Raw genomic sequence first — 12,645 nt, 5'->3', positions numbered from 1 at the left:
AAAAGACACAGGAACAGTGTCTTTTAGGAACAGACATAGAATCCTACAGTCCTAAGTATTTATATTTGAATTTTATTTCAAAAACCCATCAGTTGGTCACAAGGCATGGCAGTTACTAACATTTGTGTGACAGGAATATTTGATTCGGAAATTTGTTGACAGTCCCTAAGTGAACCTCTGAGCACTTGAGGAGGGAGCTTGAGAACGGCTGGCCGAAATTATCGTTCATAAATCGGATCAACCTTAAGCTAAACGTCGCTTACTCCTCAGATATTGGAATGTCCAACTCGAAACTAACTTCACTGCAGTTGGTAACACAATAAAAACACCTTGATAAAGTTTGTTTTGGTTTGTGGCCTGTAAAGATGGCACCAAGCAACTGCACGAAATGTAAACGCCCCACAATTCTTACGCAGTGACGTTGGTTCCAAAGCTCTATTGGCCAATAGTAGAAGAGCTGGATGGCAGCTCTCCTCATTAACATAAAGATGCACACAGAAAGCAGAAAAGGACAGGAGGCAATGACAAAGAAGGAGGGCTTGTACAAGGAAAAGACAAAACAAAATATCTACTTCTATTTTTTATTATGTCAGTTTTGGTCTTCCATATGGCAGGCTGTCCAGTCAGTATGGAAATATTGCACATCCTGAGTGAAGTAGGAAAAATAAAAAGGAGTCAACTAAATATTCACAAAATACTTTAATTCCTTGCAGGTATCATTATTTATTCTCAGTGAAAAATAAGATATAGGCTGCCATGCTGAGTGTGTGCGAGAGAAATGTTTACTGAAATATTAGATCAACTCTGGATGAACGGAAACCAGAGAAGGAAGCAAAAGATGCTTCTATAAAACATAAAATCAGGGGCTGAATATAAAATCACACCACAATTCTGTTATGACCGGGTTCAAAGTTCATAAGAAGAAACTCACACCATGTTTAAGAGGATCTGAAAAAAAAATTCAGAAAAAAATAACCTTAAAGTTTCTAATATGAATTTTGAGAATCAGTGAAATCAGCTTTGCATGGTGTGTGAGTGAAAGCTAAATGTGAAAGTGTTCAAATGTGCGATCAAAGTAACCCATAATGCAAAAGCTAAGAAAGCAGAGAGAGTGAAGATTTAATGGCTGTACAACCTCTAGAAATGATTATGCAAAGAAGGATTCTAGATAAAATCAAGAAAATTATGGACAATCCTGACTATCCTCTTCATCAGACTGTCTTGGGAAGGCAGATTTAGTGCAGCACAGACCGTTGCAGAAACTCTTTCCTGCCAACAGCCATCACAAAAACTCTTAGATGAATCTGAATTAATGAGTTTCTACAACATTAATTTTCCTTCAAGGTTAATAGTATTTTTGAATTTGAAGTAAAAATGAAAAGTACAGTGCAGTAAAACTACTCTTATTATTACTCTTTTTTATCTCAGAAAGTTAATCAAGTAAATGTAACCACTACTAGCCACTTTTGAAAATTAGTAGGAAAAACTTGTTAACAAGCTTAACATGATGTATTTGCATTAGCAAGTCATCATTTATCTAACATCTGCATCCAACAGCATTACTGAACTATTCATGGTTATTTTGGGGGGAAACCTGTGCAAAGTTCTCTGGCTTTAGCTGGTTTGCTGCCATGATTCTAACACACTTGCACAGCTCAGCAGTGTCGCCGTCACTGCCGCATCGGTGTCATTATGGAACAACACATTGCGATATGTTAACTATTGATTAGATAGTTGTAATGGCTGAAAAATGTGTAGGAGCCCTAATGTGTCAAATCAAGACAGAAAAAATAGAAATAGAAAATTAAAAATAAAGAGATTCCAGTTCAGGGGAGGACATAGCTGACTCTGTGGGCAACCAGTGCCCCACAAGGCCACCGGGCCTATTAATATGAATTACGATATGAATTTAGGAATCATTTGAAAAACATTTATTATATTAGTTCTACTTCAGAATTATTTTATGTTGTTTGTCTCATAAAATCTCAGTGAAATACGTGAAAAGTTGTGGTTGTAATTTTCTTTTTTTAAGTTTAAGTAATTAGGTATATATATATTTTGCAGGGCATATCATGGACCTTTTGGACTTACTGAAAAAATTTAATTATTGACATTAACAGTTAAAAGACAACCATTATTTGTGACTTAAGGTTATTGACAAAAGTAAGATATTTGTCTTCATTTTAAACAGGAACCATCCTGAAGATGCTTCTGGAGGATCTGGGATTGGACCAGTTCTACAGGGATAAACTGTCACTCAGTAAAATACTTGGGATCAATGAGAAAACCATCAATGATGAGCCTCCAAAATGTAAATCTGATCTTTCATGGTATTGTTTAAAGAAACTGATGATGGTGAATGTAACAGCAAGAAAGATAAATCAGTTTTCATGTCAAACCAAGACGATGAATTAGAATCTGATGATTTAAATTTGGATGATCTTCTTGCCAATTCAAATGTGAATGATTTTCTAAATCCTCTTGATTTAATCACTGCTCTCTTCCTGTGTTCTGATGGGTTTTTCAGCAAGAACTGGCTCTAAAAATGTCCATGTGTCAGTTCTCTGTTCCTCTGCTGCTTCCTAACTGTGATACACAGCAGTGCCCTCATGCTGTGGGCCATGAGAGACATTGTTAAGAAGTACAGACCTTCAGATCTTGCAGAATCAAAAGGCTTCATGGAAGAAAGAATAGTTCTTTCTGAACTTCCAATGATCTCATTTGTGAGACTGGGTGAGTGCTCTCTGTCCAAATCAGAGATCCTCAATAAACTTCTGAGTAACTCTGAGCAATACCATGACACCTTTGTTCACCGTGACATGGAGTGTGGAGACATTGAGAGAAGAATATCCAATGGACTGACTGAACTGACCTGGTACCTTCCCTGTGGAAACAAAAACATGGACATCTTCAGTGAACCAGTTGCTATAGCTAACCTTCGTGGAGACATTGCTTCATTTGAAACTCAATTCTCCTTTTTGTGTCAGACATCTGCTGCAGTTTTTGTTTTCTTTGACCAGCTGGACTCTGACTGCAAACTGCTGATGAACAAAAACCACAAAGCAAAGATTTTTTTAGTAGGAAACCAAAAGAGCAAAAACTTCAGAGTTGATTCTGTTGAAAAATTGGCAACAAGTCTGGCTTTGACAAACAAAAACATTCTAATAAAGACAAAACAAACAAATGATGCAGATTTTGTTAACTACTGAGGAAAAGAGTCAGTGATGTAATTAAACCAGAGAAAAATATGTCTGTAGAGCAGATGGCTGATTTTGCACATGAACTGGGAATCACAGTTGATGAAAATTCTCCAGAGTGTCAGGATGGAAAGAAAAAAGCTGATGAAATGACTGCAGAGATTAAAGACATAATGAAATACAAAGAAGATCAACTTCTGTTACAGGGTCAAATATGGAAGGAATTGACTTGTTTGGAAAAGGAAGAATTTCATCTTCGAAAAGTTGGTTCAGAAAACATTGAAAATTACAAATGCAAACTTCAGAGCGACATAAAAAAACTGAGAAAAAAACAAAATGATTCTGCAATGTCCAAAGCAATGACCTGCTTCATTAGTGCAATATCCAGCCAACAAAGAGAGAGATGTTACTTTCTGAAATGGATGAGAATGAACCTTGACAACTTGTCTCGAATCAAACTTTCTGGCCTCAGGGAGCTTTACAAGGAAAATCCAAAGATTCTGAGAACAAAGAAGAGATAAAAAAAATTGATCAACAACTTTCCAGCAGCTCACTGGGAGTTGAGCACTTCTTCCGTGAAATGGGTCAGATCTATGAAGCTTCTCTTTACCTTCCACAAACAGATCCATCACGTCAACAACTGCAACATCTGCCCAAACTCTGTGCTCAGTTGTTGCTGGATGGATTTCCTATTGAGCTTGTAGATGGAGATGCTTCCAACATTCCTCTCAGATGGGTGAGTGATGTTCTCTCTCAGCTCAATGACTTGGTGTCTCCAAACAACAAGATACGGGTCGTCACAGTTCTTGGAGTTCAGAGCACAGGGAAGTCCACTCTCCTTAACACCATGTTTGGAGTCCAGTTTGCAGTCAGCAGTGGTCGATGCACTAGAGGTGCCTTCATGCTGCTCATCAAAGTCAATGAAGACTTGAAGAAAGTTCTCAACTGTGACTTCATGATGATCATCGACACTGAAGGCTTAAAGTCACCAGAGCTAGCACAGCTGGACAACAGCTATGAGCACGACAATGAGCTGGCAACACTTGTTGTTGGGCTGAGTGACATCACCATTATCAATATTGCCATGGAGAATTCAACAGAGATGAAAGACATCCTGCAGATAGTGGTGCATGCTTTCCTCAGGATGAAGGAGGTCGGTGGCAAAAAGCCTCAATGTCAGTTTGTTCACCAGAACGTTTCTGATGTTTCAGCCCATGAGAAGAACCTGAGAGACAGGAAGCTGCTGTTAGAACAGCTGGATGAGATGACCCAGGTAGCAGCTAGAATGGAGAAGAAAAATGAATACAAGAGCTTCACTGATGTGATGGAGTATAATCCAGACACTGGGAACTGCTACATTCCTGGACTCTGGAATGGAAACCCACCAATGGCTCCAGTCAATGCAGGATACAGTGAGACTGTCTATGAACTCAAGAAAAACATCATCCAACAGCTGGGAAAGTGTGGCAACTTCTAATGACATCTTGGAGTTCAGAGAGTGGATAACCAGCCTGTGGAACGCAGTAAAACATGAAAACTTCATCTACAGCTTCAGAAACAGCCTGGTGGCTGATGCTTACATGAGGCTCTGCACAGAGTACAACCAATGGGAGTGGGAGTTCAAAAAGGAAATGTACACCTGGGTTACCAAAGCAGAGACAAGAATTTCCAATTTTGGTTCATTTACTGCAACATCTGAAATATCTGACATGAATGAATTCATCATTGTGTTGAAAAGTGAAGCAACCACAGAGCTGATCAAGTGGGAGACAAAGATCCTTGAAAACCTGAAGAAATACTTTGAGCAGCCAGAAGGTCATGTTTATCTGGTTGAAGGATACAGAGAGGATTTCTCCAACAGCATCAAGAGTCTTCGACGAGAAACTGAAAGATCAATGTTCAACCAGATCACAGCAGCTGCTGATATTAAGAAGGGATTGAAAGAACTTGACAATATCAAGGCCACTTTTAGAGAAAGAATTGAGAAAGCAGTTTGTGATTTAATTGATGAATGTCGTAAGAAAAAAGTTCAAATGACTGACAGAGAGCTTGATGAAAGTTTTAATAAGATGTGGACTGAAATAATGAACAGTTTGTCTTTGCTTGAACAACAAACTTCAGATATCTTCATCAGTGTTTCCCATCAGTTACAAAGAAATCTTTCACCCAAGGGAAGCCATGCATGTGAACTGCTGAGTAAGAAAAGCCTCCAAGACTGTGGACTGGAGCCTTTTACATACACAGAAAAGGGATGGAGAAGCCAAGTAAATACAAATCATAAAACGGAAAGAGAATTGGCTGACAGCATCATCTCTGCTTGCAATGACTCTATTACCGATAAAATCAAAAGAAAAACTAACTATCATGATACTTACATCCAGGAGATTCTTCACATCATTGACGAGAGGCTGAATAAAGCTGATGTTGACACAGACATTGAGTTTGAAGTGTCTCTGAAACAACACATCTGTGGATCTGCAGCCAGAAAGTTTCAGAATGCATGAAGATTTTATCCAAGAAAATGATCCTTATAAATGTCTGCAGAAAAACAAAGAAAGGTTTTGCACAGATTTCAAAGATGTTTTCCACAAACGAGATCAATGCCAGAAAAAAGCTGAAGAATTCACTAATCAGTGTCTGAAACCTGCTGTTGAAAACTTCATCTATTCTTCTCTTGGTCCTGATATTGTTGATAAAATGATGACAAAAGAGGAGTTCAGCACACGAATGTCCTTCCAGTATTACATTTTACTGGATCTGATTTCTAAAAGTGACTTCAACAACTTTGAGGAGTACATTTGTTTATATGAAGATTATGTAAAATTATGGACATCTAAAAGAATTAAGGAGTATTTCTCCTCTGGGGAGACAGTTTGTGAGTTTGAGGACAAACATCTTAAGTTTTGCATCGACCACATAAATGATGCCATTAAAAAGGCAAAAACAGAAAACACTGACAGTCTGAAGACATTAGTTGTCAAGATCTGCACAGAACTTGGTGACAAACTGGTAATTTCCCAGGATGCTCTTGATGCCTTCATGGTTCTGAACAAATCTGACCAGGAACAGTTTGCTCACTGGCTCAACATGTGTGTGGAGGAAATGAAAGAAACTCTTAGAGAAAAGTTTAAAAACACAAAGTTTGAAACAAAACTCTCAAATCTCCATATGAAACCAGAGAATGAGTTTTTCAACAGAGTGATTGGTTGTGGCAAACAGTGTCCATTTTGCGAAATACCTTGTGATGCAGGTGGAGAAAAACACACTCAACACTTTGCTTCTTTGCATCGACCAAATGGATTAGGTTGGTACAGGTGGGAAACCTCAAGAAACTCACGACTGACATCTGCTCTTCTCTTGTTAGCAGTGAAAACGTTTTAGCTGCAGTGACACAAAGAATGAATGGCATCCTTACAAAGAATATAGGGAGATTACCCAGACTGGAATATTCCTCCAGATGTGAGCCTTGAGGCGTCAGATTATTGGAAATATGTGATGAACAAATACAACAAGGAATTTGCTGAAGCATATAATGCAAAGCCTGCTGACATTCCTGATGGTTGGAAGAAAATCACAGAAGATCAGGCAGTAGAAAGCCTCAAGAAATCATTCAACATCAAGTGAATTCATAATTCATGTTTAGTTGTAAGAACACAATTGGTTTTTGCATGTAGAATTTTTTGTCCTTTTCTTGAAAGGCCAAATTCACACATTTGACTCACCTCTTTAACAAAAGCCAAATTAAACAACTTCAGTCTAATTTACTGCAGCTCCTTATTTCTTCATTGATCATTTATAATTTTAGCATTTTGTTATTCTATTATTTTATTAACTTTTGTTTGCAACATATCTTGTCTGAAAATATTTACACTCTTGTTGAAAGATTGAATGTTTTGTTTCCACATTATATGGATAATTGGAGAGTTTCAGTACAAATTTATTGTTCATTGTTAACGACTCAATGCGATCAATTCTCCATTATCATGACATCATTCAGTGGGTCATTGCTGCAAAGTCAATCACTGGATGCATTTACTGAGTTTCCTTAGATAGAAAAAGTTTCACCAAATTAAATACCAATCTGAACGCAGAATTAGAATTTATTTAATTTATTTAATTTTAAATCTGATGTGGTTGAACTGATTATGTATTTCTGTATATTAAATGGATCTGGTTGAGATTACATTTGCTATGAGTTAGTGCTAGAACAATAAACTTGAATTGAATTAAGATTGATGTCCAATTACTTTTGTCTTGATTATTTTTGCTCTGTGGGTGCAGGAATGTTATTAAATAAAGCATATTCAATGTCATTACATTTTGCTTTCATTGAAATGTCATTTATTCTTCCCCTTTTTATTATTTTGTTACATTCATAAGGATTTAGGGTTTACAAACATCTAGTTCTGGGTTTTATCTTGAGTTTTTCTCAGACTTCATTCAAATGTATTTAGGTTTTTATCCTCAGCATTTATCATCAAATGTAACAGAAACATTCAGTTCAACTCAATTCAAAGTTTTTACATGACTTGCTTTTTGTCAGGTCTTTATTTCTGTGTTGACTTGATGTGTCATTGTGATAATTATGTTGAATGTTTTTATTTCCAACTAAATGTCATAGCAGCTGATTCTCTATTCTTCTGTAAACAAATAAAAAGCTGCTCATTTTTTGTTAAAATAAAATATATTCTACAAATAAAGAAATAGGACATTTTGTTTATTACATGCTTAATAAAATATATTGTTGTGGATCTACAGAAGTTTGTATTAAATGTTATCAAAATTTAATAAAAATAACTTCATAATAATATTTGCTGTCTATTTAAAAATGATCTTGTATTTAAATCAGGTGCCAAATAACAGTTTTCATCAGTCTGATATTATCTTGCTACTTTAGTTAAAACAATGTGTCTGTTGTACATTAAAGAGCAATAATAAGCTGCACACTAACAGCCCAACCTGATCTCTGGCTGTGTTGGATCAACAACAACAACTCTTGAATCATGAGTCCATGAATCCTTAAGGAAAGTTTCATCCCCTCCTCAAGACAATTAAGGATAAATTCTGGCACTGGGTGCAACACAAAATCAGTAAAAGTTGATGTCAGCAGAAAAAGATGTATTTTATTTTACAGTTCAGTTAAAACCTCAATCACAGAAGACAGAAAACACTGAGAAGCTTTAAGCTTCAGGGTCTCCAAAGCTAAAACATAAACTAAACATCATCTTTAACTTTAAAACACTTTCTATAGGAGAACTGAAAAAGGTTCAACACCTGAACTCCCTGTCTAACCACAAAACAGGAGAAAACGTAGAATAAAAATGGCAGCTTCCACTGTGAATAGAAACACATTACTTTAGTTATGAGCCTTAATTCTTCCCAATAAAGCTGCAGCAAAATCACCTAAATCCCCACAAACAGTCAGCAGACAAACAAGATCACTTCAGATCAAGAACCAGGGAAAAAGGAACCTGGCAGCTGGAATGAAGCTCTTCACTGATTGGCTGATGAGATTCAATGCATTTCACCTGTTGCAGCCAGGTAGAACTGAAGCACACAGAGAGAGAGAGACCCTAGAGGTCAGAGACCGTAACCCTGAAGTCTCAAATAAACAGACGAGCAGCAGAGGAAATTAATTTGAATATAAACTATTTAATCAGGCGGCAGAGGAAGGAAAGAAATGACAGAGGAAGATATGGACCTGAAGTGATAGAAATATTACCTTTGATAAACTCTTCTATATATTTCAATGTTTACCAGTTTGGTTAATCTCAAATCTTCAATATTTCTCTTGTATTTCTATAAAGTATTTTACTACAGTAAACAATCCATCCATTTTCTAACACACTGGTACCAGTGGTATCAGGATGGATGTTGGTGTTGATCTACAGTGAATGTTTTGGGGGAGAGGCGGGGTCATGAATACTATCATGAATATCTGATAGAATTAGGGAGAGTTTTTTCTCTGATTCTGGAGTTTATGAGTTTGAGGACCAACATCTTAAGTCCTTCATCAACCACATAGATGCTGCCATTAAAAACAAAAACAACAAAAACGTCCTGTTTCGGGATGTGAAGTGAAAATTATGTTGTTATTTCTATTAACAATTTTATTTAATTATTACTCATTTAACATTAGTAATGTCCAGTCTGATAAAGTATGTAGGCAATACTTAGAAAGGTTTTCTGCTGACCTCTCTCAGTTGCAGTAGATTGATGAGTGGACTAATGACTCACCACAAGTAACAAAGCAAGGCACCAGTGTTTGTTAACAGAAAACAACAGATAGTTTAGGTAAACAATAAGATGGAATAAGCCCTAAGGTCTAACAAATTTCTCCATTGAATGTCAGAAGCTACGTACAAGGGCTAACATTGTTTTTGTTATGGAAAATTGTTCCATTAGCATCCTAATTTTTGGAAAACTCCCATATTTTGAGCAAGAAGATGTTTATCATCTAAACAATTAACTGACCTTTCAGTAAGAAAGAGGTTGCATCCTGTCCATCCTGTGGCTACATGACTGTGCATCAAACCTGTTCAACTGGAATTGAATATGTTTGACTTGGAGCTTGCAGCTCCAAGTCAGAGCTCATAGCAGGTACAGCTGTTGTGCTGTGGTTGCTGTGTGTTCTCCGTTTGCAAACGACAAGAGAAATAAAATAATTTTGGTCTTTGCCAGAGTCTCAAGTCTGATCTGTTGCACACAGATTAGATTTTTTTCCCCACAGGGACATTTGTTGCAAATATCTGAAAAGAACTGGGTGATAAACTGGTGATTTCCCAAGATGCTCTTGATGCCTTCTTGATTCTGAACGATGCTGACCAGGAACTGTTTGCTCAGTTTCTCACTGTGTCTCTCGAGGAAATGACAGAAGCTCTCAGAGTCAAGTTTAGATCCACAAGTTTTGACACAAAACTCTCAGTCCTCCGTATGAAACCAGAGAATGAGATTTTTACCAGAGTGATTGGATGTGGCCAACAGTGTCCATTCTGCAAAATACCGTGTGATGCAGGTGGAGAAAACCACACTCAACACTTTTCCTCCTTGCATCGACCAGAAGGTTTAGGTCTGTTAGTTTCTTCACACTCAAATAAACTCTGAACAGGCTTCTGCTCTTCTTGTTATCAGTGATTCTAGTTTTTGCAGTAGTGCCACAAATAATGAATCCCATCCTTAAAAAGAATATGAGGACATTTTCCCAGACTGGGATATTCGTCCAGATGTGAATCTGAAGGCATCAGATTATTGGAAATATGTGATGGCCAAATACAACAAGGAGTTTGCAAAGAATGTGATTCAGAATCTTCTGACATTTCTGATTATTGGAAGAAAATCACAAAGAACAGGCAAAGGAAAGCCTCAAGTAGTCATTTCACATCAAGTGAAATATAAGTAATGCTTAGTTATAAGAACACAATTATTTCAGTTATTGAAATACTTGTGTTCAATAACATAAGTATTTTTTTTAAAGCAAACCTAATTTACATTTAGGACTCATCTCTTTCACTGAAGATAAAATAAAACACTTCAAGCCTTTTTTCCTGTATCTCTTTTTTTCAATCAATAATAATTCATAGGTAATGCTTTTTATTGTTCTGTTCTTTTATAAACTTTTATAAAGTTTCCTTAGATAACATTTGACCAAATGAAATACTAAGAAGACATGTTTATGATTTCAAGTTTCTCTATGAAGTGGGTTACTTTGGGATTATGTTTTGCCTTGTTAGGATATTTGTTGTCCTTCAGTTCTATATTAATAAACTGAATTGAATCTGGGAACTACTTTGTTTTATTTCTTGATATTTGATGTCAATGTTTTTATCTTAATCATAGTTATTGTTTACTGTGTCTGTGTAACAATCTTATTTATACTCTGGAGTTTTTATTTTCAATGTTAATAGTTTTATCCTTGTGTGTTAACAAACTCTTTCTCTTCAGCTCCTTTGCCTTTGTACTGCGGCTCTCAGTTGCTTTGGTTTTGCTCATCTGGTTCCATGTCACCAATTATACCTCCACATTATTTAAGTTGTCTGGTTTCTATTGGTTTACTGTTCTACTGTTCTGGTTTTTATGGTTAACTCTCAGTCGCTCCAACTCATGCTTTCCTTCATCCTGTTCTATTTGGGTCGACTTCCTCAGTTTTCATCCTCAAATATGATGAACAAATCCAGCTCAGCCCAATTGCTTCACATAATCCTTTTTTGTTACACCCTTCTGTAGGATTTGATGACTTTGTGTTGTTCTAATTATGCTAAAAATACATATGGTTTTCTCTTAAACAAAATTAGCTGAATTTTATAACAATTCATTTTCTACCTTTTCATAAAATAAAAAGAAAACAAATGCAGACCTGTTCTCGGCATTAGCTGTAGTTGAAATTGTTTTTTTCAGTAAATAATATAATAGGTCTTTTTGTTTATGATAAGTTGAAAGTCCAGCTGTTTGGTAGCAAAAAAATGTCCATAAGTTTTTCCTTTCATTTAAAGAATGACTGGATGCCAGTTGATGCTGAGACATATAAATAATGTGGAATAAAAATAGAAAACAAGCTTTCATTCAAGTTACATATCGTCAATGTTGCAAATAAGTTGAAGATCAAAATAGGGATTTTTTTGTTTGGGGTAGATCTTGCTTTTCTTTCAGCCCAAGACGCTACACTCACACATCAAGTTTATATTTCAGCTTGTCAGACGAAATGCAAAGTGCATCATAACATTTTGCTTTCATAGTGAAAAAGGTAAGTTTAGTCTATATCATGGTGTGTTACTTGCTTAGAACCAGATTAAGAGGGTTTTTTATGGGGAGGGTTGTTTGTGTTTTATATGTCATTAAAGTTGTGCAATTATAAAGTTGTAATATTATAACTTTTTCCCAAACTGCGTTAAACTGAGGAATACTGAGGATCTCTAGAAATTATTGTTGGTATTGGTTTAACAATCTCAACACATCAGAATCAAATTTTCAGCTGCAGGACTTTTTGTTTAAATAACTTTTTATTTCAAAGAAAGAAAACCAGTCTGACTGAGCTGGTCACGTCACAGATCACTATAAGGAAGCTTCTTTTTCTTATTAAATTTACTTGACTTATAATTTAATGACTTTCTTCCGGCAATGCTGCGTCTTTTTAAAATTATAATATAACTTTGTCATCTTATGACTTTATTCTTGTGTTTGGAAAAAATAAATAAATCTTATCCTGGTCATTTGCCTCCATTATACTTGATTTACTGTCCTCTGCTGCCATTTTGTCAAACTTCTCCTCTATAACTGAAGACATTAACTCAAAACATTTGGCTTTGCATCCTCAGCTGTTGTGCTGTGCAGCTATTTCTACTGCCTTGAACACTGCTGCCACCTAGTGACCGGAAGCTTGTTCTTCAGCAGTTCCTCATGAATATGAATTATAAAGTCCTGCTTCTCACGACCCCCTTTACACCTCTCCTGT

General features: G+C 36.2%; 1 protein-coding gene and 1 pseudogene across 1 annotated transcript; both read left to right on the top strand.

The window, feature by feature from the left end:
- Positions 1-2,390: 2,390 nt before the first annotated feature.
- Positions 2,391-3,209, top strand: LOC129356011 (up-regulator of cell proliferation-like). Its single transcript, XM_055025634.1, is given in 3 exon segments — positions 2,391-2,514; positions 2,517-2,604; positions 2,606-3,209. Coding segments are annotated over 3 exon segments (816 nt in total).
- Positions 3,210-3,262: 53 nt separating this feature from the next.
- Positions 3,263-5,701, top strand: LOC129356010 (interferon-induced very large GTPase 1-like; annotated as a pseudogene).
- Positions 5,702-12,645: the final 6,944 nt, after the last annotated feature.

Source organism: Poeciliopsis prolifica, unplaced genomic scaffold (assembly GCF_027474105.1).
Source record: "Poeciliopsis prolifica strain line A6 unplaced genomic scaffold, Auburn_PproV2 SCAFFOLD153, whole genome shotgun sequence".
Taxonomy (NCBI): Eukaryota; Metazoa; Chordata; class Actinopteri; order Cyprinodontiformes; family Poeciliidae; genus Poeciliopsis; species Poeciliopsis prolifica.
The sequence above is the reverse complement of the archived record's forward strand: the minus strand, read 5'-3'. Positions and strand labels throughout refer to the sequence as shown.